This window comes from Homalodisca vitripennis, chromosome 2 (genome assembly GCF_021130785.1).
Source record: "Homalodisca vitripennis isolate AUS2020 chromosome 2, UT_GWSS_2.1, whole genome shotgun sequence".
NCBI lineage: Eukaryota > Metazoa > Arthropoda > Insecta > Hemiptera > Cicadellidae > Homalodisca > Homalodisca vitripennis.
Genome location: NC_060208.1, coordinates 115,611,867 through 115,639,181, shown reverse-complemented (window position 1 = coordinate 115,639,181; position 27,315 = coordinate 115,611,867). Strand labels below are relative to the sequence as shown.

At 34.2% G+C, this 27,315-nt stretch overlaps 1 protein-coding gene across 1 annotated transcript in view; it reads left to right on the top strand.

Annotated features, from left to right (window-relative positions):
* The first annotated feature begins 583 nt into the window (after window positions 1-583).
* The window catches only part of LOC124354620 (C-Maf-inducing protein-like), an 87,721-nt gene continuing 60,989 nt past the window's right edge, over window positions 584-27,315 (top strand). Inside the window, exons 1-2 of the mRNA XM_046805223.1 lie at window positions 584-929; window positions 22,303-22,732. Of these exons, the coding sequence (XP_046661179.1) occupies window positions 22,322-22,732 (411 nt within the window). The 5' untranslated portion in view covers window positions 584-929; window positions 22,303-22,321. The remainder of the gene's footprint in view (window positions 930-22,302; window positions 22,733-27,315) is intronic.

Genomic DNA, 27,315 nt, shown 5'->3' with positions numbered 1-27,315 from the left:
GTAATGCTTCTGTTATTGTGTATATTTGTTCTTTTTAGTTTAAGGACATAATACTATTAGTTTACGTCAACAAATAACGCCGCAGTTCTTTTATAGCCTTAATATAAAAATAATTATTTATGTACTTTGGGATTTAGCAGCCACTTTTCTTGTAGGCACCAAAAAGTTTGCTACAATATTATTGATACATTTTCACCATCACATTTCATTCCAAACTCTAGATGTTTGTTAAAATACTCGTATAAGGTAAAATGAGCATTTTCATGTTATTTGTAACGAAATTACTACAATTTTTTACCAAATAGTAAAAATGTTTAGTTATATTAAAATATTATGGTTGTAAAATCACAAAATTAATTTCTTAGATTAGTTAATTAATAGATAATAATATTGGTGTTATGAAGTATATTCTACATTATTTTCTGAGAAATTAAAACAAAAGTGTAAATAGTCCTGAAAATGAGGTATAACATTAGGATTCTTTCCATGAGGGATAAAAGGGAATTTCTGCTGTGCAGAGGTTGTCGGTAGCAGAGGGAAATTTTTCTTTTCAATATGGACACACTGCAAGTGCTAGCTGTCAAACCTAAGCAGCCAGCAGACAACATTAGCAGACGATCAGTCTCGCTTGGATATTTGTTGTTGTAGGTTAGGTATGAGTTAGATTGTTACACTTTATCGTAGGCCTACACCGTCGTGCCGAGCCCATGTTTGCCTTCAATACCAAATACCAATCGTGTTATCAGTAACTCCTGTTTAAATATTTACGACCACTCTTTAAAATCGGGCATTGAATAATTTATTGCCAGGGAAATCTGAAATTGTGAACATTGTCAGAACAGTTCAGAATTTAGTGAACTTAATACTAGTGAGAAACATTACCAGTGGCAATTTGATTAATTTAATCTCAATCACTCTGTTTTAGAATGGTAAGTAATTTATTCTGTACAAAATGCAGAATTATATAATTCCATGCTATGAAGTAATTCTTTGTAACCAATAAACTTTTATAAGTGTTAATCTATTTATTTCACAGTCCAAGGAATAAGAGCTGAAAACTAATATTAAAAAAGTAGATTTTATGGTCTGAAAGCAATGATCCTTCAAGCAAGTCTGTTGACATTAGCAAATAATTCAAATTTAACTCATTACAGTTTAATAACATTAAACCCCATATCCAAAACACTTAAAAAGGTTAAACGCATGCTGTGCATGAGCCAATGTGGGAGGTTTTGCGTTGCTCCACAATGAGCAACATACTTACTTACGATAGCAATTTTCAATGTACTACAATGGTTTACAATTTTCAATTTCGATACAATGTAGTGAAGGTGGAGTTTCACACAGATGGATGTACACAAAGTTAGAAATCTGCTTTTACGATGAACTAGTGGTGTATTCTCTGCTAAACTCTCAGCTAAATAAAATCGGTAGTGGCTAATTAAAAAAAACAAAAAAAAAAACAATATAATATGTAAGGACTCAACCCTAGACTTTAATAATTTTACAAAAGATAAATAAGTTTATTGTAGCATTCCTGTGAACATGTTGTATATACAAATAGACATCAACTGAGTTCACTTGTACCAGCAAAATCAAGAAAATTAATTAAAACTGCATGATTTAGTACAAATATCTGTTGATATTCATTTGGCCTAAGGTAATTCCTCTGTTTCAAGGAAGGCATATATAAACTCTCATATGGGTATATACAACTGTTGTATATAGTTGTCAATTGCATATTATAACATTGCTTTCCAGTTCTGAGGTATGTTCCAAATTCCAAGAAAATAGGTATGCGTCTTCTCGAAGTTTGGTTAAAAATCTAAAATAAATGAGACTTTTGAACTGTGACACATGATATCTATCCTTCGTCCACCTTATTTATCATTAGTTATCTCAATCAACATAATGCAGTAAAACGAAAATGTAAAAATATCACCATACTTTTGTTAAAGTAGAGTTTTTTGTGAGCGTACTGTTATGTATCGTTCATATTAAGTATTTAATAATGCTTCTTGTTCCTCTTGTGATTGCTTTTGTAAGCCCATTTTGCTTTTATCTAAGCGTAAACGCTTATCCTCTTCTATATAATTTGCAAGCTTCTCTTGGTGCTTTTGTTTCTCTTTCTCTAAATATTGCTTGTGTTGTGTTATAATAGTTTTATTTAACTTTCCTCCTCATTGTATATTTGAACAGCTGTGAGGTCATTACTGTTAATCTGAGTTCGTTAAGTTTGTTATTTGAATGCATTTTAATCCCACACATTTTGGCGGGGATAATTGGAACAATATAAAGCTATGTTAAATTAATAGTTCATAATTTCGCTACAACCAGCATTACAAGAGAAATCAACCATACAAAAAAAAAAAAAAACTAAGTTACTAAACAATAATAGATAATAATAGTAGGTAGCTGCTATAATTAATTGAATAATCACTGTAAATAAAAAAGCATATCATAAGATTTGTGTTTGTACACACAATTTCCGCTTGATCGAGTAATAAAAAGAGGTTCAATTAAGCAATGTACTTTTGCCTTGTGATGATATATACACAGAGAGAGTTTGTAAGCTAATAGTAGGAATTGAAAAAGCTCTTTTGTTAAACTTGCTATGAAGATGACATTAGATACGGATTAAGCTAAAGCGTTCAAGTTTTGTGTGAAATTGATCAATCCAACAAATTTACTTCATCACATGTGTTGTTAAGTTATTGGAAAATGTTTTATTACTATCCTTCACAAAATAGTCTGTATGCAAATTTATTGTATACCCTAGCAGTTACCTGCATCATTACACAAATTCACAGGCTTTACATATATTTTTGATTACAATGTTGAGTTTGCCTTGTTGCCATGATCAAAAACATATCAAGAAGTGTATATTTATTGCCATTGTAATTTATTCCAGTCTTAGTATACGAGTATTTGTGTGCCATAGCTGAGTTTACTTTCTTACACTGATCAAGAAGATAACACATAAGCAGATCTGAGAAGCCTACTTCTGTCAAAAGACAATTAAGATCGGTTTTATAACAGTCTTTGAATTTATATCAAAATTTATTTATTTTTGTAATAATATTGAAATTATATTAGTAAACATATTCAGTTATAACCCTTCGATTGTATACTGTCGATTGTTAAAATATATTTTGTAGTATATATTTTAAAAACTGTCAATTTTGATTTAAGCTATGAATTACCTGAGATAAAAATTTTGGCAAAATGTAAATGACAGCCATCTGGAAACGTTTTATTGATTAAGAATCATTCAATTATTTAAGAACTACAGTAGTTATTGTGTTCACAATTTATTCCTACAATGTTCTATTCTACTGAAGGTAAGCCTTCTATCAGGAAATTATACTGGGTATCAAAAAACACTTAAGAACAAAATTATTATAAATGATCTGAGAATTCTAATACACAATTTTGTTGCACTTTAATGCATAATAACTGATATATAACCATTTCTTTTCAAAACTTTGAATGGGTGCCATATCAAAAAATTAAGAAATATAAAAAAGTGAAGGAATTAAAGTTGTTTATTATTACCAATTATATTAAAAAAATGTATTATTTTAGGTCTATGATTGGAATTAGTAGAGTTTAACTTTTTCCTTGAATGCAAATGGTTGCCATCTTGAAAAGTATATTCTATGAAATCCACCTAAAAATTAATTAATATTTGAAAAAACACTATGGTAAGTTATTTTATCTACCCCATTATAGTTTTAAAAATTAAAGATCAGTTGAGCTATTTTAAAAATTCTCTTACTTTATCATAATGGGGGATTTTAAAATAATTTAACACAAGTTTCATATAGCCTTGAAAAATAAGAATTGATTATTAAGTATCATAATCAGAGGTACTCTATGGCGACAGGATAAATAGTGAGCTGGATATTCAACACAGACTACCACACCATATCATATTACAATGTTTTCGGCCAGCACTATCTTTCTAGCTGTAGCCTTTTCATATTCCAATAGGTGAAAAATATCAATTCTTGAAGTTGACATGTGATTTTTATTGTTTACAAATTTATGTTTCTCTTTCAGGCATATTTTTGTTAGGTGTAATCAAACCTGCCTTATTCTTTAAGTTTTAGTCACTTTAAAATTTAAAACTATTTCACCAATTATAACTTTTTATTTAATAACACAATCTATCCGGTTGTGCTTGTCATAAATTAAGAAAACAAGTATAAAGTGAGTTGGAATCAAATGAATGAATTTGGAACCCAGGTCAACTGATGTCATTTAGTTTTTTCCTGAGGATAGTACTGCTTGTAACCTATAGCACAGCAATTTGAGGTTTGTTACACTCTCTGACAGCCATTCAGTTGCAGACTATAGTACATCTGCTTAATTTCTGGGGTCTGTATCTCTCTTGCCTGAGTACTCAGAAAAGATTTTTAATCCACTCCTGTTGACACTTATGGTGACTGAACAGTCCAGCCAGCACTATTGTGTTGATTGTAACTATTCATTGTAAAAAATACAAATCTAATATTGGTAAATAAATCAAATCTATAAATAAAGGTTTTGGAGAGGTCTTTGATCGTAAACATGGCCATAGAAAATAGATTTTTGGCAAGGTTAAAAAGGTTTTGTAAATAGATTTTATTGTTTTACTCAGTAGTGTTTTGCCACAGTGATGTTGTATGTCACCTCTCCTATTTCATAAAAACTATTTTTTTGTTACTAAGATGGAGATTAATTAAACCTTCCAGACTTGTCAAAAGATTATTGATCACTTTATTTTCAGGTAGTTTGCCTGAACATGTTTTTCCTGATGTTCCCATAGCCTGGAATTTCTGTTTGAATTTGTCTATCCTTCAGTTTTTGGTGACATCTTATCATAAGCAAGCCTGAATTCAAATTTGCAAGCCACAATGGTCCCTTCAAGCTGGTTTGCTGTTGGAGCCATGTCTAGTCCCTTAATCTCTTTTAATATGTGCACACATCTCATGCCATCAGTTCCTCATAGTGGCTCTATTTTCACTTACCAATCTTTTAACAGAACTTAAACTTTTTCTTGCATCATTTGATACTGAACAGAGCTGTGCAATTCTTGGAGATTTTCTTCCTGTGAATATATACTGATTAGGTTGGCGGGTTACTCAATATTTCACCAATTTCATAGCTTTCAATTCTTTCGTTTTTGTAATAAAAGGAATACATACTTCCGAAGAATTTGGGTAGAGAGGGTCCCCCTGCAGCAAGACCCTTTTCTCAATGTATATGATGAAAGCTCTTTACTGTGAAGTAGGAAAGTACTTTAAACACAAGTTGTAACAAATAAAAATCACTACATTTACAACTCTGTAGTATATTTCAGGGAATAAAACTCTTAGAACCTAAGTGGTTTATTAACCCAGTTCGTGTACTTTCACTAGCTGTGTCGTTATTACGATAAAACAGACCGTTGTTGGGTTGCCTGATCTAACCTTTGAGGGGTATGAGCGTGTAGTCAGCGTCTAGTGCCAGTGGTCGTCTGGTAAATAAGCTACATAAGCTTCCATACACCGTGACTACGGCGAGATGTAAACGATTGATGAACAAGTCGCTAGGGTGTTATATTGTCGCCACCAATGGCGCCTCTATTTTCAGTTGCTCCACTGATCCCCCAGGGCTGTAATAGCTCCAATTTGATTCCATGCTCCGTCACACAATGTGTTGTTGCGGCATAACAATCATATACCAGGGAGGTGAAGATACACTGGCCTCATGTAGTAGCTTTTTTTGCTCTTGTGTAGTTTTGCAGAGATTCGCTTTGATTTTGAGACATCACGTGTATTTTTTCAGTTGAGGAGTTTAAACGTGAATAAATCTTAAGAATAGCCATAATGGGGCCATGTCGCGTGATAATGGCGTCATAAAACTATCTCCTGTAGCTGTTGTCGCTCGGTGTTGTTATAACATTCCGGGAACCGTGCGTATGTAGGCCTAATGCTCGCGCGTCACCTGTCAGGTGAGGCGAGGTTAGACGATGTCGAAATTCCCGTATCACTTCGCGTAATTATACCGGAGGTTGGGGAAAGAAGTTATGAGTCAGTACTGAAACTAATCGTGACTTCCACGTGCAGCTGTGGCTCGGTGTAACGTCATGGAGAAGTATCGCAGTGTGTTAAGTCGCACCATGGACACATATACGCGTAGATATGTGCCATAATTTAATTACGTACCATTTTGTTGAGCATTTTATTGGACTGGGTAAGATCTTTCTAGCCTTTTCCCTCGAGACTCGGTCACTAGAACAATCTACCGGCCCAAAATCGGGGTTGGGGGACAAATCGAAAATCACAGGTAGGATTACCGATCGCGTGATTCCCCAAATTATAGGTCTTGACGAGACAAATCCAACGACTCCAAGACTCCTGTATCCAAAACAGGTACACTGTTTGAACAAAGGTGATCTTAGGTACTAAGTGGGATGGAATCATCCTCACGATCTTTGATTTTCGCCATTATTATTCTTTTGTCAAGATATTTAAATTGGGATGATACTAGAAGGAGTCACTGTAAAAACATTATGCCTTCTCCCATAAATACGGGTTTTTAGGCTCAGTAAACAATTTTTAAAAACTTAATCTCAACCTGTGACACCTAATTTTAATAGTCTTCATAAAAGAAGAAACACATTGAAGATTATAGGCATATAAGATGATTCTGTAAAACGAAGCGTCAAATTGAAATTTAGGCTACAGTTATTGTTGAAACGGAACCCATTTTGTACAAAGTAGCAATAAAATAGTTTTCTTGGTGTCATTGGTTTTGTGTTATTAATACTTTTAATTTGAGGTATTGCTCTATAGGTAAAAAAATGTTTACACTCATTTAAAACTTTCAGTTTTTCACCGCGCCCTCTCTATTTTGTGTAATGGGGTAATTTTGAAATACATTAAACAAAAATTCACAGGTGCATTTATAACAATTTCCCAAAACAGATTTGAAAATTCACACCCGTTCAAAAGTTAAGTGGAGCGATGTAGGACTTGGAGGACACCTGGTATAAATTTAGACATGTTGCAACCAAATATTCTTTTCCTGTTTGTTTACTCCAGCAATCATGTACAAGTTTGAACTATTATCATTGAAAATATAGCTAATTTTAAACTCGGAAATACCGATTATCGTTGGATAAGTTTTTAAACCTGATATCCACAACTTTAAAATGTTCATGCCTTCCCTAAAGACACGATAAACATAAATTTTATTGCTCCACCCGTAAGCAATAAAGGAATTTAAAGTCACTATTGCTAATTTTATAACAATGATCAGGGAGAAACGGATTAAGTTGTGAATGAAAGATTTGACTGAATATTATTCATTGTTAATAGAAAACCGAAGTAAATTGCCTGATTTTTAATATAAAAACATGGCATTCTTCTCAATTATATTTCATACATAAAACATTACTATTACATTTATGTTCAAAATTAGGCCGTCCTCATGTCCGTCCTCCACCGTCTTTGTGAGGGACATCCAACTATTTGTCTGACACGTATTAAAATGTTGCTTGAATACATTTCTGAAATTTGACACTTTGTACCCACTAGGTTCATACCAATTTTGTAGCATAAAATAAATATAACTTTCTTATAAAAGTTTTCGATACCTTATGAGGGCTACTACTCGCGAGTTGGAATGAACATAGCGACCGTCGTAAAATTCTGCAAAGCGCTTTATTGTACAAAACGTAATAGTGTAAACATTACAGAACGTTCCAAAAAATCGGTATAGAATAGATATTTTCTAAAACTTTTTTCAGTTCAAGACAGTTAGACAACTGTTTGTAATTCATCTGTTAAATAATCCCTATGTTATTAACGACAAGTTCAGTAAAGTTCAGGTTTAACAAACAGTTGTAAGACCTCAACAAAACAATCGTTTAAAGATAAAGGTTTAATCGTAATATTCTGGCCCTGAGACTGCATTAACGTACGGTATTAACAAATCGACTGCGGCGGACGCACACCTCCGCTGTCCTAAAGTGGGTTGGGACTCATGTCACAGTGAAGGTGTTAAACACTCGTATATTTAGCCAATTATGGGAGGATTTGTACTACGATTTAAGAATGGAAATGCGATAATTACAAACTCATATATTGCACCGCAGTAATTAGCAGAAACCGAAGTATATAAACGGTTATGGCGTGACATATCGTCGTCACGGTCCGGCCGTGAAATGACGTCATAGGGCCGGCCGTCACGTCACATTCGTTGTCTTTCTGTAAACACTTGACTGCTGTTCCTTGAACTGATTCACACCTGTGCTCGGCACCTGACGGACTAAATACGCAATTCCCGTGTTGGTAAACAGATAATTGACCTTTGCAACACATTTCAAAGTTGTTACTACATTGTCTACAGGCTGTGTATCCAATTTGTGCATCTAATTTGGAAAGTTCTGTTTGTAATTTCTTTGATGTTGGAAACACTCTTTGCGAGTACGGTGACTGCACAATGAAATAAGAATGATAACGTATATCCTTAGCCTATACTATTATTTATAGACCTTTTCGACGTTAAGAATTGAAAGAGCGTAGCGTAGTGTACCATTACTGCAAGGTGTATAACAACAAGCAACATCAAATGCAGACCAGATTAACTCAAATGTTGTGGTAACTATGATAAGGAGAGTACTAACTTGTCACTGCAAAAATGTATTTGGGTAGTCCAGTTTAAACCAACATGTTTCAGCCTTTCTTTTTCTAATATAACTTTTTGGTAGATAAATACTTTAATAGTTTAAACGATCAATTGTGAATAGAAGTTAGTTACCTAAAAAGTATCTTAACTTATTTTCAATTTAATTGATAAAATTACCATTCCTCAAGGACCAATAAAAAGGTTTTAAATTTGTCTTATTTTGAGGGAATATACCTTATGTCATTTAAGCTTTTGTCATTTTATTTAGGGCATCGTAGTTTTGTATTGATTTTTAATAAGGTCGGCCCTAATTTAATAATAGAAGATGTTTAATAAAAGAAACTAAGTTTCATTAAACTTAGTTTGTATTTATTTTATGTTTATGTACTAATCACTTCTGTAAAAAAATATTTACCGTTATGATGTAGGCTGCCTATGCTTATTTTCCCTTACTTGGGTACACATGTGTATCAGGCCGACAGAATAAAATATAAAGTTACATTTGTGTCTTATTTGCTTTGGTGTGAGCCTGTATAGAGATAATTAAATATTTGTTTAACCGAGTGATCCTAAATTAGTTCTACTTCTTCTGCCATTTATTCATTTTACAAAATAATTAAAGATTTGTTTTTATTAAAATATTTTTCTGTTAAAACTATTACAAAATTGCTGGCGTGATTATGTTGTAATTAATGGTGCTCTTTGTAATGGATGGTGACCGAGACTAACAACACAAATGTGCCGTGTTTATTATCAATGAAAGAATATAAATGTATCAAAGGAGAAAATTTTCTTTCGCCCTCGGGTTCACATCATGCCGTTAAACATCTCCCCCAGACGAACAAAATTAAATGTTCCTCCCTTAATATACAGGGTAGGAATATGCCTATAGATAGTTTACATTGTCTACATTCTCCCGGCAGACAAAAGAGAAATTGTGTCAGCTCACTGAATACTAGCCTTCAGTTAAACTGAACCACATGCACCATCATACTGTAGAACTTATTTTTGTCTATGCTATGTAGATGTGAATTTTCATACACAATTAAAGTCTATAGATAAAATCTTTCTCTTTCTTGAGTGTCAAATGATAAATCCAAATTTGTGTTCATTACATTACGTTTAATACCAGTGTTCAAATAAAAAAAATCGGTTAGCTAGGTAGGGTACTACAACACAAACCGAGTGCGCAGAAATCAATTCTTGCCACCAATTTTTAACATGGACTCTCACTCACATTATTTTTATGAGTACAAATGTAAAATCATTAAATCACTTATAAGTGTACTCAGTTTTTTTTTTTTTTTATTTCCTTATTCTGCTATTATTTTGGTGCTACCATGGTAACCCTTTAGACCAATCCAACAATATTCGCTAACGATTATCTAAATCCCATGGAGCGGCATGCACAATCAACGAACTCAGAATTGTCTGTGTAAATTTGAAGCTTAATGCAAAATTTCAAGTTTATACATCCGTTATTTTTCGAGATATCGTGCAGACAAACAGACAGAGAGATAAGCAAACAAACATACAGATAGGCAGACAGGCAGATAAGAATGAAAATTTTCCAGCCTCTGGAGTGATAGGCTTTTCTAATGTCCTAGTAAATAAATAAGGTGTTACAATTAGGTGTACAATTTTACAAAATCTTGAATTGTAGTTCGCATAATAATGTACGAATCTGGCTGGTCTACTTGGAGCTTCTGCCGAATTATATATTTCGAGTGGCGTTATGTTAGAGCTTAAGAACTGACAAAAAAAATGTTACTATAAAAATGGGCACAAAAATGCTGGATTTGATTTTTCTAACATTTTTGAATTTAGTGTACCAAAAGGAACAAGCGCTTGTCACGGTTTTCAATGTCGCGTGGTACCTTTCTACCGCTCACGCAACAAAGGCAAAAGAGTGGAAATGTCAACACATTCTGACCGTTTAACGGAAATGTATGAGGACATTGTCGATACCGCAGAGCTGATAACATTGATAAATGGTCGAGTTCTTATCACCAGTCAGTCGGTTGTGACGCATTCGTTTATCTCATGGATAGCTTGCGATACGTTATGTCCTGTGATATTGTACTTAATGGTTGTATTCAAGATTCAAACCTTACCCATAATCATCAGATCGATACCTGACTGGTGCGGATCCCACATGGGAACTGGAATTTAAGGCCCAAGGTTGCACAGCCCATATATAATTTTAAACACGATTAATAATTAAGTGTTTGATACTATCGAGTTTTTTTAGAGAAAACCTACGATAAAAATAATTGATTGCACTGATTCAAACTAGAAATTTACGTACGTCTAAGAAAAATATTAGGGTGTCTCGTTTTTCCTATACTTGCTGTAGAATTTATACAATGTTACCTTATTTTTAACTTATTTAAAAGAAATAGTTTATTATTTAAAAAATCTTATAACATTCAATTCTTAATCTGTGAATCTTTTTAGCCAAAATACAAGTATTATGTTCAATATACAGCCTTACAATATTTGTATTGCCTATACAAAGATCTAATGTACTTTCAAAAATTAGTGTGCCTTTTTTCACATATTGCCGTAGACTTTTATGAAACGTTAACCTATTTTAAGTATTTACCATGTTTTTTATTTTTGAATGTTTTAAACTAATATACAGGTAAATGTTTTGTATCGTATGTTATAGGTCTGATAGTATTACAATTAAAGTTTAATACAATGCTCAACATGACATGTTTTCCTTACTTTACAAATCAAGGTTCCTTCCCTGGCATTAGACATTTATATATGATTTAGAGCACCGAGGTACTGTCGGTAGCTCGTGTTTGCAGGACGAGAACCGTCCGGTAATAAGGTTTCTATTCTGTAATATTTTCAGAGGAGATTAAAGGTGAGGCATTCAAGTGTAATACCAGAATTAATTGTTTTGACGGTGGTATTACAATAATAGATATCACCTTGTGGATCTCCTCCGGACATGGTGTTTAAGCAGGACGAGAACCGCCCAATGTTGTGTATCTATTCTGTTATATTGTCAGATGAGATTAAAGGCAAAGCATTCAAGTGCAATACCAGAATTAATTGTTTTGACGGTGGTATTACAGTAATAGATATCACCTTGCGGATCTCCTCCGGACATGGTGCGCGAGACCGCAACGGGAGAGATCTATTATGTTCAAGGTGGAGTATTGACGTCATATAAATTGTTTAGCGATTCTTGTTTAACAAATACTCTCGAGGGCGGAACAAAGCCTAGCTTACAACAAGGTTTGAGCTGAGCTCTCTATCTGTTGCGGAGTGCACATATCTCTCAAAATAGCGAATCTTTCCGAAACACTTGAATATGATGATTTTAAATGAGAACATTCAACAAAGAGAAGGAGGCGTGTAAAACATTTGAAGGAGTCTTCTACTAACAGTATTCGTGAGGAACAAAGAGTGAAGGAAAAGTGGAAACGGTTTTTGAAAAAGGAAATTGTAAGCTGTATTCCAGCTTGAAAAGAGGATGGAAAAAGTGTAAACAATTTGAAGAAGTTTTTTTTTATCAATGTTCCAGTGTTAAAGGAGTACGGGAGACGTATATGAGTAAACAATTGAAGAAGGATTATGTTAGCAGTATTCCAGTGAAAAAGGAGTAAGGGAAACATGTAACCTATTTGAAGGAGGATTGTGTCAACAGTATTCCAGTGAATGAGTAAGGGAAACATGTAAACTATTTGAAGAAGGATTGTGTTAGCAATATTCCAGTGAAGAAGGAGTAAGGAGAACATGTAAGTAATTTGAAGAAGGATTGTGTTAGCAATATTCCAGTGAAGAAGGAGTAAAGAGAACATGTAAATAATTTGAAGGAGGTTTGTGTTAGCAGTATTTGAGTGAAAACAAGTACGAGAGACATATGTACCTTTTGAAGGAGGATTGTATTGTAAATATTTCAGTGGAAAGGGAATATAGAATACATTGCAAACCAGTTGAATGAGTTTTGTGTTTGCAGTAATCCAGTAAAAGTGAGTAATGGTAATATGTCAACCATTGAAGAATTTGTTGCTAGCAGAAAAAGGAGAAGAGAAATGTGTAAACTATTTGAAGAATGCATATTTTAACGGGATTCATAATAAGTTGACTGGTGTCGTGTTGGTTCACAGGAACTTAGCAGTTCCTAATGTATAAGTAAGCTCTGTGAAGGAGCAATTTGATAAGGAGAATGTAAAGATACTCTTTTTAATGAAAACGATCTATTCTTGTAACTGCACCAATATATGGATAGTAACAACCAACTCATCATGTTCAAACAGGATCTCCTGTCATGCGATACATCAGTGTACGTTCCTGTTAAAACCTTACTATGATGTAGTTTTCCCTAAACAGAGCAAAATTTGGATTTACCAGTAAACCACTCAGCGATTGAATGTAAGAATTATCTAATCACTTTCAAATTAGATGAATTAAATTACTGAATCCAATTTAGTATACTGTACTAGCAATACATTAATAGCAATACATTAATATCAATACATTAATAGCAATACATGTAGCAATACATCACTAACAGACAAAACAATTTTAAGTAAATCATTTCACAGTATGTGCATTTTTTAATCATCATCAATTGCAGTACATTTTTAATGAAAAGTTTAAATTTTAGTCCTATCAACACCTTACAATAATTACGATTTCATGATAATTCATCATTCATTCATTCATTCACAGGCATTTGACCCTGTTAAGTTAGGACTTGTCAGTGGGGTCCACTTAATAGTGCGTGTGTTGTTTGTTCTTGTACACAGAAGGAAAAAATACTTATGTGCTGTGTGTTTATTAATATATATATATATATATATATATATATATATATATATATATTGTGTGTGTGTGTTTTTTTGTTTATTTATATATGATATGTTTATATATAAACATACATCATAGAAGAAGTTTTCCTTTGAGTTACGGGAGGAAAATAAACGTATTGCGAAATAAGACGTTATACTGATTAAGAACATGTCCAATACAGTAAATGCCGTGACTTTCTCAGTTAAAATGACTGAAAAGATTCAAGTTACAAATATTTAAGTGTTTCATATTAAACATTTTAAGGCTTGTTTTGAATTTTTATGAATATCCTAATAAGATAAAATAACAAATGCGTCTAAGAATGATTTGTAGTCGGCCTCGCGTAAAATATTATGCAAATTAATTTTTGTGACTTAGTAAAACTTATCTAACTATTTTTTAAATTTTTGAGTCTGTTGTTTTATTGCTGAGAAGTTACAAAAAGTAGTGATAGTAATATTTGACATAAAATTCCCCAGATAAAAATAAATATTTTTGTGACAAATTCAGTTATTTATTCATTATTGTTTCTGATCATGGTTACATTGTATGGCGTACAGGACCATTGAACTTTCAATGTTTCCAGATAGCAAGTGTACAAAGTTTTAACTATTATACATCATTGCGGGAATAATTATCAACACGATAAATATTGTAACACTAAATAGATTCAAGCCAAACTTGGTACATAGACAATATTTGACATAGCTGGGATGAGTTCATTAGTCACTCTTGACCAATGAAAAGTTTTAAGATGGCGGTCATTCACATTGGAGCAAATATTTTAACTCAACGAATTCACAATATACGAGGTCCAAATTGATACTTGAAAAAATGTAATACATAATTATAAACAACTTTTATTATTTAAATTTTGTTTGATGTCTCTTGAGGTTTTAAAATGGCGGCATTAAAATTTTGGAAAAAGAATGGTTATATATGTTAAAATACATTATAGCGCAAAACAAACGATGTTTTTAGAATTCACAGATAATTTACAATAATTTTTGTTCCAACGTGGTTTTTTATATCACTTATGGATTGCAGATAGCGTGCGTACAAGTTTTAAACTAGTACACAATAATGTGGAAATAATAATTTTCATGTTGTTTATCGTAATTCTTAATTGTGACTAAACTTCGTAAAAAGACAGTATTTGTATGTAGTTTGGATGAGTTTGTTTGTCAGTTTTAAGCAATACAACTTTTATAGATTTCGAGAATTATTCTCGTTTGGGCAACATTTTTATCTCAATTATTTCACAAGAAAAATGAAAATTCACCATTTTCATAAAATTGTTAAGTAATTCTAAGCGACATTTATTCTTACTTATTTTTCGATATCTGTTCAGGTTTCAAGGCGGTGGCAGTTTAAAGTTTTGGATGTACACAATTAATTGAATATATTTAAATTATAACTTCGAACTAACTATAACTAATTAAAGTCCATGTTTTTTACAAAGAAATTTATATGGTTGTAACAATGTTTATCTACTAAGGGTTGAAGATTATAGAGTTTCTAAATGTTTGGAAGGGTCACGATTATATTAAAATGTCAACATTGAGGGCTATTGTCCCCTGTGTTGTGCAAATCAAACATCTAAACTAATAATGAATCTTCAGTTTGACATTTCGAGATGTAAAATTTAGCTTTCTTCCGACTGAGCCGGAAGGGATATTTACTTCATCCTAATGTTTAGCTTATTCTAAAATAGTCTACTTCTTGCACAATCAACAACGAAGGGATCATTTAATTTTGTACGCATTGCACAACATGAGCAGGAAGGAGGTTCTCTTTGGTTTGCTGTATTTGTTATAATACTCATTCATATTGTGTAAGGTCAAGTGAATTAATACTGTCCTCTTGTAACATTATTTATTTACGACTTCCGACCATTTTTAACAAACGTTACAACAAATTAACGTAAACAATAAAATAGCCGCCACAACAAAACAAAACAAGTGTTGTACATTTATAACTGAGCTGAAGGTGGCATTATTCAATACTGTATATTAATTACATACTAATGGGAAACTTGTTGTCCATAAACTTAATTATATGTTTAATTTTTATAATCCTGATATATAAACGTCCCACATAGGAATATATTATTGAAATGGTTTTAGTATGAATTTGAAAATGCTTATCTGACAATAAAATGTATTATGTTTATATCTTGTTTTTATTGTTAATTTACAATATTTTAGAATTTCAATGTCATATACAATGTTTTAAGTGTTTTTATTATAAAAATTACTCAGCAAATAGTAAAGTGTTTTTGTATTTTTGGTCTTTCTTCCGTTAAAGCTATGTAGTTAGCATGCATGTTGTTTTGTTCTGAACTTTTTTAACTTTAGGTAAAAATTAGAATAAAATGAAGAACTCCTGATGGTAAATACTGAAATGTTTTGAACCTGAACGCATTTGAACTTTTAACTCGGTATTTCATACATATGTTCTTAGTGAATATCCCGTTTCTTTTTGCAAAAACGTTTATTTCTCTCGCGTAATTCAAAGGAAAAGTGCTTTTTATATCGGCAGTAAATAAAATTTTATATTTTTAACATATGTATTAACAATGTAAACAAGTATTGAAGTAAATACAGTATAAGTACGTTTTTCTCTTGTTTGTTGTAATAACAAGATTTTAGTTTGGTAAAAAAGCATAACAGATATTTCCGAACAGCACTTAGGATTTGGTCGTGTGACGAGACTCGGCCTGCAAATAGATTTACAACAGCGTTCTGTTCACTTAACGTGAGGCGCGCGCAAATACAGAGTTAATTGTGCGCGACACCAAACATAAACCCCCGCAGAGACATTTGACGGTTGGAACTTTGCCGAACACGAACCAGAAACACAAATGCATCAAAGCCCCTGGCAACTAAACAATACAACAAACAAGAATATTGTTAGACACAGTGCGGCACGACGCGAAGCGTCTCGGGGCGGGGCAGGGCGGGTCCTCCGTCTATTCTGACGACGCCTCGCGCCGCGCGAAACTTATGCATTAGCGTTTAATAGGACTGAGTAAACGCGTGGGTGTCGTAAAACCTCTACCTACGCTTTACTGAATTAGATGATCTGCTTATATCACAACGCGGGTAGAAATTAAGTGTTGGACTTATTCCTGTCTTAAGAAGAACAGTCTGTACAAGTGGAACTATTACCTACTACTAATATGTACTAAGTATCAGAGTACTGATTCTGTTTAGGTAATTTCTGTATATAAATGAACATTACATGTGTATAATTCAACATTTCTGTGCGTCATGGTGAAATGTCACCAAGACAAACAGAAATTTAACATGCTTGTAATTTTGTAGGGATCGTGTAAACATGGCGAAACAGGCAACTTTGCTGACAAATACTTCAACAAGTGAAATGCTATGTGATAAAATTAGTGGTTTTTCCAAAATAATTTTATAAAATCTCTTATTATTATAGCTGATGTGTGCCGTCCGCGTCAAGCGACTGTCAAGCATAGCGCCAAGGATTTATACTCATTGATGCGGTCAATTATATCACACGTGCATTCAGTATTACTGTGACGTCATCGCACATAAGGAGCTTAATACTACTAATCGGAGTGTCGCTGGAATCTCCGTTTGTTTTTGTTAACAAATTTTGATCAAACCCTTTTACTGCTTTTTCGAAAACATATCCCATGATTTTGCTAGGAATAAAATTGCTGTATTATAGGTAAATCGATAAAAAAAATATTTAAATAGATTAGAAATAATAATGGTTCAAGAGTAATTCCAGGATAACACCATAGTTGGGCTTCAAGTGACTCATATTAACTCGTTGTTTTGAAACAGTTAAATGATGTTTCGCGTACACCAATAAAATGCGTTTCCTGAAGTAATTTCTTCTATATGCCGAATCATATGCTTTAGTTAAACCTAGAAATAAACATACGTTACCTTTGCTTAAGTCCAAATTGATATCGTTCGTAACTGAGAACTGTGTACCGGCAACGTTTTTAGCTCTCCTGAACCCTAACTGGTGACCTGTCAAAATATCGAGCCTTTTAATACAATCTTTGGTTGATTGATTTCTTAAAAATTTCTCTTGCACATTAGACAAGATACTAAGTAGGCTAATAGGACGAGTGATAATTTGTACTATATTGCTGCTATTCAACAGCTAAATTACTTTGGGAATCTCGAGGGCATCGGGAAAATTCTCCGGAACGAATACTATTGATAATAATGTGTAACAGAAGTTCAGAAAACAGCTGAAAGCTGTCTTTAAGGCAAAGGAAGCGGAAATGCGATCGCACCCAGGAGCTGAACCTCCGTGTAGGCCACTACATAGTAGTACGAGTACAAGTATTGTTTCCGGACACCTCGAGGTAGTAAAATCGAGTACACAATAAGTCGTTACCATCTACAAGCGGACCGCTCGAGTCAATTATGCTTGCCAAGTTATATCCAACGTGAGAGAAATGCTCAAGTGGCGTCGCTCACTTGTTTACTTGCATCATACATCGTCACGTATTGTCTGTTACTAGTCCTTCCAGTCTATTCATTTCGTCGACAGCTTGCCATAAAAGTTTAGGGTTCTTACAATAATTATTATATTTTGCCCTGACAGCTTTTATCTTTGGTTTCTTTACTAGTCTGTCCCGTCTGTTCCTGTACGCCGGAAAATAAAGTTTCAATTTGGTATTAAATGGTTGTTTACTCAAAAACTTATGTACTCAATTGGTCTCTTTTCATAATGGACCGAACTAAGCTTTCTGTAATCCAAGGTTTTAGTTTACGTAGTCTCCGTTTGGGGTTAGACATATTTCTAGACGTGTTGTCCGTAGTCTTGTACAATGGCTGAAAACACATTAACGCCAGTATTGAGAGCAGTGTCAGTGGCAAGGGTCCCAGTCACACCCGTTTATGTTGCGATGTAATTTATATTTCTCTAAATTAGGCCTTGTATAGATTATGCCGAGGGCAATGTACTACAATATTGAACACAGTACTACAGTATAATGGTCTGTGTAGTGTTACAGTAACTCCTGTACCGACAACTCGTTCAGGAACTAAATAGGTCCGGAGCGATCGTACTTCAGGCTGTTGAGATGTAGTAATTTGTATGTGCAAAAATTGAATAATTTAAGAGGTTTATAATTTATTAAACTCCGAAATGTGACGCTTTTATGTGTTAATATACTTAATGAAATGTCAATTACACGTACACATACGTCTCCTGGCTGTCGTTTACCGGTGGGCCAAAGTTGGAACTATTTCGCAGAATTACTTATTACAGATAATAGTTTCGGATTTGAGTGGTTTCAACAAGTAAACTATATGTGTAGTTCGAGGACAAACGCCTATTCCAACGACTTGCTGGATTCGTGCTGGATTTATGCCTTTAGTGAATGATCTACCAAATTCATTCAATTCAATTTGGAGACAAACTGAATGTACAACCATCTGCAGCGTTGCACCAGTTTTGTTCGGTGCTGGGGTATTTAAAGCCTCGTCAAACTTCAAACACTTGACTATTCAAATGAACAGGGGAGGGAGGACATTTCGTGCCATTGTCTTGTGTTTTACACCTGTGAAATAAGGAGAGAGAAATACAGTAACAAGCTTTTTTCACGTGTTTGTTTAGCACACAAAGATACTGGACACTTTTCAACGCGTCGTTGCTAAAGGGGTTGTCCTGAGTCGTTGATGTTCTCTAAACATCAAAAGTAAGAATACATAATATAAATTATTGAGTGCTGTAATTTAGTTCTGGTTTAAGGATAATGTACCTCTTCGTGGACTTAGACAATAATGAACAAAAGAAGTTATTTTTCCCTAAAATTTAGCAGTTAATACTTACGGAAAACATACGGTTTTGAAACTTTGTCTGAATATTTATGTTTTAGTAAAAAGTATGTAGTGACAATATGTTTAGTCAACGTAGTATCTATTGTTAGGACTCCGTGACCTCTTGATGGACTTCTCCCGAAATAAATTAATGGCTACGTCAGTGGAGTAATTCTGCAACCTTGAATACAACCAATTTCCGGCCCAGTGCCGGACTGGATTGCCAATTCCGGAGTCGATAATTGCTGCGGATGTGTGCATGTATATTCCTGTGACCTTGTGAACAAAGGTTAGGAAACACTAGTGGTAACGTCGCTGTGTCGCTTGTGTAGAACCGATGCTGTATTAATTTTGTTAGAAGAGTTACATTTAATATTTTTGGGATAAAAAGATCTATAATGTTTAGTACTTCAAGCAAGATACATAATGGACTCATAATGTATGAATATGGGCCAAAATGGTTTTTCTGTTGCCATTATGCACCAATAAAATGAATGGCGTGTCTAGGACAGGTAAAATTTCTGAAAAACTTTAAGTGTGAAAAATTTACAGATAACTGAAAGTCCAAAAATGCCATTCAAGAGTACTATTACAATTTGTTAGTAGTATATGGTGAGCTTTTAAATATTTCCAGTTTGCGTTGAAATTAGTCACTTCAGAGTTAACATTATTGTTAGCTAATGCCCAACATCTCGACTACGTAGGTTAATAACTGCAAGGGGTGTTAGATGAAGACTTATGGACTGTAGAAGATAGACTAACACATGTGTTGCTAGCAGAGGATGGGTGTAGAAGACGCGTGGATTCGGGTGGTCAGTACACTGGGGGTTCATATGAACGGGCTAGTATTGTGGGAACTAGCGCCTTCCTATTGTTCACTCTCTACTGGCGGTGACATAATCGGTTAGAAAAGTTGGGCTAGTTCTTTGGCTTTTGCTGGCCATCTCCTTACTCTATTGAGCCTTCATGTGAGGTCTCAAAATAGCTTGACAGTCTGTGTGCTTGTACCAATAGCAGTGGATACCAGATATTTACGAAGTTCTGTGGTCGAGTGGCTAATTTAGACTTTAAAGTACTTTATATTTCTTCGAACGGGGTTTATCCCAGCAAAAATCAATACTTTTTTAAGATTTTAAGATTTTTAAGATCAATCAATCAAGATTTTAAGAGCCTTGTGATCTCAAGCAGGAGTCATTAATAGGGGTTCCAATAAAGACTTCAGGATGGTACTATATACTACACGGATATTTGGACGAGACGTTTAGTTGAACTCGTGGAAACATTCAATACTAATATTAAGTTAATTCAGTCAAAATTAAACACTACGCTTTGGTCAGCTGTATCCAAATTCGCCCACAAAACATTATTATTCTTGCCCTAAAGGTGAGAATCGTACTTTTACAGGTTAAAGGAAATGTTTCCTATAAATGAAATGAAATGAAAAATGGCTTTATTTACAGAGGCGAAGTTAGGACTTAAAAGTCCTCTCTATCACTTAACCTCCAAACAAAACAAACAAAATAAAATATAATCATACCTATTACAACATTGTAACTGACACGTAAACTAAATCACTCTAATAATTAATTACATATTGGATTTAACATAATAATGTATATATATATATATATATATATATATATATATATATATATATCAATTATAATAATTAAATTTAACCATTTCAATTAAACTCTAACATAAATCACTTTAATGCAACAGGCAACTAATAAAACTATCCTATCCTAATCAGCATTCATTCCCCATCCACGCAACTTACATACAGATAACCCAAGTGTGACCACAAGAACCACCAACCGTCACTCCCGCCGAGTCCGCAGCAGAAAGGCCCTAACCTCCGCCCCAAAGCGATCGCGCTTGTCAATACTTCTGATGTTGTCTGGGAGAGCGTTCCACAATCGACATGCGGAAACAGTGAAAGAATTATTATATAAGGCTGTCCTATGAATTGGAATTGATAATAAAGATGCACCCCTACGAGTTCTACGTGCACTAATATCAGACATAAAAACGAAACTTTGGGCCAAATAACTTGGACAACCATTGTGGATTAGTGCGTACAACAGACTAAGTACATGAAGATCTCTAAGTTCTTTGGATTTTAATAGGGATAATTGCTCAAAATAAGGAGATACATGATCATCACGTCGTAAGTTGAAAATGAACCGAATACAATAATTCTGTGTACGCTGAATTTTATTAGAAAGGTCAACAGTCATGTCATTGATCACCACGTCACAGTAATTGAAGTGAGGTAAAACTAGAGTTTTCACCAACATCACTCTGACATCCAACGGCAAATATTGTGCAAATCCCTTGAGGCCATGTATACAGGCAAAAACCCTATTACACATTAGTAACACCTGATCAGCCCAGGTTTTTGTTGATCGTTATTCCCAGGTTTTTTACTTTTTCATTGTAAACTATTTCTTTGTTGTTCAGTATCAGTCTTGGAGCAGTATTAATGTCGATTTTAGTAATAAGCCTTTGATAGCCTATTAAAATACAGTTAGTCTTGGTTTCATTAAGTTTCAGTCCATGTCTGCAAGTCCAGTAAGCTATTGAATCAATGTCAGAGTTCATTACTTGTACACAAGTGTCCATCTCATTAGGTGAAAAGTGGCGGTAAATTTGTAAATCGTCAGCGTACAGATGAAACTTAGAGTATCGGATGCTAGTAGTTATGTCATTAATGTAGAGTGTAAAAAGTGGTCCAAGTACAGAACCCTGTGGCACCCCTCAATAACTTCCACATGTTACAAGCACAGGTGTAATAATATCAAATACACTCTTACCTTTGAACAATGCCATCAATCCCACAGATTGAGTTAAATTTTAGGTTCTTCATGGCTGAGAGTCTAATCCGAAATGTGTGCGTTCGATTCAGACATTTGCTCTCGCAACTATTCTCGAAATAGAGAGAAAAAAGCATTTTATAGCATTGTTATTTTTCCATATCCTATTTACATACTTTTTAATCGTCTTGTTGCAGGCCCGGAGGTGCTAGCAGGATGGAATCGGACGTCTCATCCGATCTGAAGACTTGTCTAGAAACCTTGGAGAGCTACGACGAAATAGAGGTAATCTCAGAAAACAAGGAACTGCCGCGTGACGTTGACTCCAGTTCGGACTCACTGTGTTCGCCCTCTGTGACAGTCCTGAGGCCACCGGGAGTAGCGGGTGACAGCCCTCAGTCCGACAGTTCAGTACCACCATCGAGCCCGATCCAGAAGTACCTGGAGACCGACATGCCCGGACCTGCCAAGGGGCCCCGCTACAAGCTACTGACCGAGGGTGACCTGCAGGTCTGCTGCCTCAACCACACACGCACTGTCATCAGCAAGATCCTCAGCTCTAAGTTCCTCCGCAGGTGGGAGTCCCATAGACTCTACCTCAACGATGCCTGCATTTCTTCCAAGACGGTGAGTCCCCCTTTACTATATCGCTGTAGTGTCCTATAACGGTTAAAATTCTTTATAGACTAGAACCTTATTTTCTCGAGAAAATATTAACTCACTGTAAGGAATAATTTTCTAGAACGATTCTAAGTATTTAAAACAGATTAACATTAGAAATGGTTCAAAAACTTTGAAAATATTTCCTTTAGTATCGTCCTCCCCTATTGTAGATATTACACTCTATATAACGGATCCAACCTTTCGTAAGATGCACTTTCTATTAAAAAGATTAACTCTTAGATTCTTTATGAGTAACAGCATTTCCTTTAGAGAATCCAGTACTTTTCGTATAACGTTAAAACCCTCTGCAACATGCATAAATTTACTTTATATTGCTGCAAACTGGAGATTATTTCTGTTTCTCTTCTCTTAAAAGGTTAACAAAATTGTGTGCAGGATTACTTCACGGGAACGGTTCAACTCCGTATAGAGAATACTTTCTTTAAAACTGTACAAAACCATTAAACGTCGGTGGGATGGACATTTATTATTCTTATTTTTTTCTGTTAGTTTTCCAGTTTGATATCTAAAAACCCCTTTACTTTCTAGCCACAACAGGAACGAGAGAGATCTGAACGTATGCAGAGTTCTAGATATAAGAAAATATGGAACTAGTATGTTGGAAACGGTACCGTGCAAATAGACGATCAACTTAAACATTGGATTCTCACTGTATCGGACTTCACAATTTTTAAATAAATGATTTAATACTAACCAAATAAACGTATTACTCCCAAACTTCATTGTTGTCATGTAATCAAACAAACTTAACTTTTCGAGTTTGGAATTTCGCTTCATGGCAGTAATGTGCGCGCAGAAATGGAAAGGATTTTTACCCAAATTTACTGTTGTGTACAGCTGAGGAGGTGGATGTCTCAGAGAGACAGATCGTGTAACAGCCTGTCGAGCGGGAAACATGTTTATCTGCTCTGTTATTCGGTTATCTCAGACTTTACTACCTACGCTGCAGTGTTGTTAGTCGTTACAATCCGCCATTTTGTTCCATTTGCTTGCCATACCTGCAGGTCTGTCGTTCGAGTCATCAGCGTAGCGAAACAATAAAATGTACTGTAACGATGAGTCCGAACGATAATTATTGTTGTGTAGCCTATACAACGTGCCAATTATTTTTATTTATATTCTTTGGCAAAACGAGTTACTGGTACATTTGGACCGCAAACCCAAATCTGGTAGCAATAAAAGTAGTACAATTTTATTTCTGAATATTAGAATCTATTTGGAATGTTTTAAATAGGTAAACCTGGAAATTATATAGAACATGTCACGCTAGGATGCTCTCAATATGCACGATTTTGATGAAATCCATCAAAAAATAATGTTTATTTTATTTTGATTTGGAGAAATCGAATCTGAAAGGGTAATTTTGGTCTTAATTGAAAATAATAAAGGGAAACCACGCGAATCACGTATTAAAACAATGAAAATAAAATATCACCGACATTAGGTGCGACAGGGAGTTACGACGGCAACTAAAGGGGGGGGGGGTGGTAAGTGCACAGTTATGGCGTTTGTATCGATTTAGGGGTTGAAAATATTTTGTTATATTAAATTCATAGCTCATTATGAAAAATTCCCTGACTACATAAAAATTCTCTGATTTTTTCAGATTGGTTACACGTTTTTCTTGCGCTTGTGGTTCTTTGAAAGCTTTATGATCAGTATAATTGATCAGTTGAAATTAAAGGTTGGATAGGAATTGCTTATTTCAGGGTTAGGAAAGGTTATTATTAAGAACTCACTGGTAACAGTTTTACATTGAACTACTTTCATGGAAAATTCGAAACCGAATAAAAAAGTCTGTTTTAAATAAATGATTAAAGGGAAGATACGGTTTTTTAAAACAGTTTGAATCGTTCATGAAATTCTTTATATTGGTAAGAATATTGTAGTACTACTATCAATTGTGCCTCTTGGTGGTTTCTGGAATATTGAATGTCAGTATTAATATTACAGTAATAGAGAAAATTGACCTTTGCATACTGACGGCGCGTGACACATTTCGCTTTGCTAAGTTCGAAGTTCAGATAGTTAGTTAATAAAGTTTCTGAGGTCGTGAAATGTAAGCTGCGATGTTTTAAAACTCTTCTTTGCGTGTAAAGGGGAATAAAATTCAAGCTACAGAACAACAGACGCTTTGTCTTAATAACATCAGAAAATGAACATAATTAAATGATTGGTGTGTAAACTCAGCAGTTCTATAAGTAGAAAATGAATGTATATAAAAATAAATAATACAAAAGTAAAGAGAGATAGCTGAAACATCATTTTTCTGTAAGTTATTTTCTTATTATGGAATTGAAAGTTTTATAAGAAAGCTGCCAACAAGAGTGACTCAGAGCAGTCTGATAATAGTATGTTGCAGTGTAATTAATTTAGTGGTTATAAACTAAATAGTAATAATAAACAAATAATAATTTGTACATGAGGGGTACTGAGCTAGGCTTACATATTGAGGGTTCTTTGATTCGTAGTATTGCAGTAGGACAATATTAGTTTTGAACTTCGATGGTTTGTTATCTTACAAATATAGTTTGTCATAGGCCTGCATTAGTTCACTTAATTTGGGTATCAACAGTCTAGACTACATCGCAGTATGATATTACTTATTTACGATCTGTTTTACCTAATTCGTAAAATCGTGTTGGAAAGAATTATATAAGTGGCCCCATATAAGTAACGAAAATTTATATTTATGAAAATGATTTACTGTATTCTTGGAGTGTATAAGTAATGATGTACTTTTCACTTGTTTTAAAATTAAGAAAATGTTTATACAAATTTATTCTTCATCGATCTCATTATCAAAGTAACGATAAGTTAAATGATTAATAAAATGTCGACTACCGGTGTACTTAATACTGCAGAAAGTTACAAACATACAGTATATAATCATACTTTTAATTAACAGTTAATTTGGTATTTATTAAAATCATACGCCATCCTAGTACGGCTTCCCGTATGAAGTAAACAAGATTTATTATACCTTGGTTACTATGCTGTACACGTACTACTAGTCACGGTAGTCATGTGTTGTGTACACGGTGACGATGACGTCAGATCATGTGACAGGGAGTATCATGCGACTCATCCCATGTGTATTCATTCATCGGCATGTAACGTTCTCTAACGTCAGTAGGGGTCATTAAGGCCAGGGGTTATGTAACCGGTTGTGGCATGCACGTTTTTATGTCTATCTAAATGTTTTGCAACAAATATAACAGTGGTGTTCTTGTTATATTTCATTTGGTTTTATTTGTTTCTGTTCCGTTGTTAAAGTTTGTGCTTGTCTCACGTAGGGTGTGTGGTCACTAATTATATGTATTTGTTTATCATAAAACTCAAAATTGACTTTAAACTTAATCCGATACAATGTGGAGTATCGAAGGACCCCATAAAACGTAACGAAGGAGCATTGACGGACAGTCGGACGGACTGCACTTTTACCTTCTGAACTCTAAATTAAATAGAATTCTTCCTTGGACCGACAGCAAGTTACATATGTAACAAGTAGGACCTTCCTACCAAGAGTTTCCACTCAAATGCTCAGATAGACATGGAGGTAGACGGATTGTCCTTTGACATTCTTAACTCAAAGTTAATACTTAACTTATAACCCAATACTATTTCAAGTCTCTAGGACCAATCTGTTTAAGCTATCGCACTGATAGACGGATACTCTTTTGACCTTATAACCCCAAAATCGATGACGTTCTTCCTTAGTACAAGAAGATCCTATGTAACTAGTTTCATTTTTACAATTTCTGTTTAGAGTTATCGCGTAGACGGAAAGATAATGACACAATTTTTAAAGACCGTGTCTGGTCCTTAGTAAATAAATATGCCTCCCATAACGGATCAAAGAAATTTTGGAACATCTTATATGGCCAGCTTAAGAACGGTTTCAGTTATTGAAGTGAAGCTATCTAGAATTGCTTAAAAAAGTATACACTGTTGGGGGATATATATAATTAAAATATCACAATAACCGTACATAAATATCTCAGCTGTGAAATTTGTGACTTACGGCGACGACGTGTGAACGTGTGTAATACCCGCACACGCGTTGAATACACTCGCAGGACATGTCGTCTCGCGCGCCGGTCGCGGGAGGAAAAGAATGCTGGATACAAAAACAAAGGTTTGCTCAAATGATTTTATCGTACTAATTATAGTCGCACGTTGACTTCAATGGCGCAGTGTAGTGGATACGGCGGTTATCACGAGACATATAAAAAATAAGACATCTTCACCTGGCAAAATAGGACATTCTTTACATATTCAGATATTTTGAAACGGGTATGTAATACGTTTCTTCAAATTAAATACATATTGTTCGGAGTCAATATACATTGCATAGATAACGAAGTTTATTAAATCAAATTGAAATATCTCACATTCAAACATTCATGCTCCATTCATCCCCCGCCAATTACAACCCACTTCGAACTCTGGAGTAAACATGCATTGCCTAGCCAACGTCGATTATTTCATCTAAAATTGAAATATCTCACATCAGTACCACAATC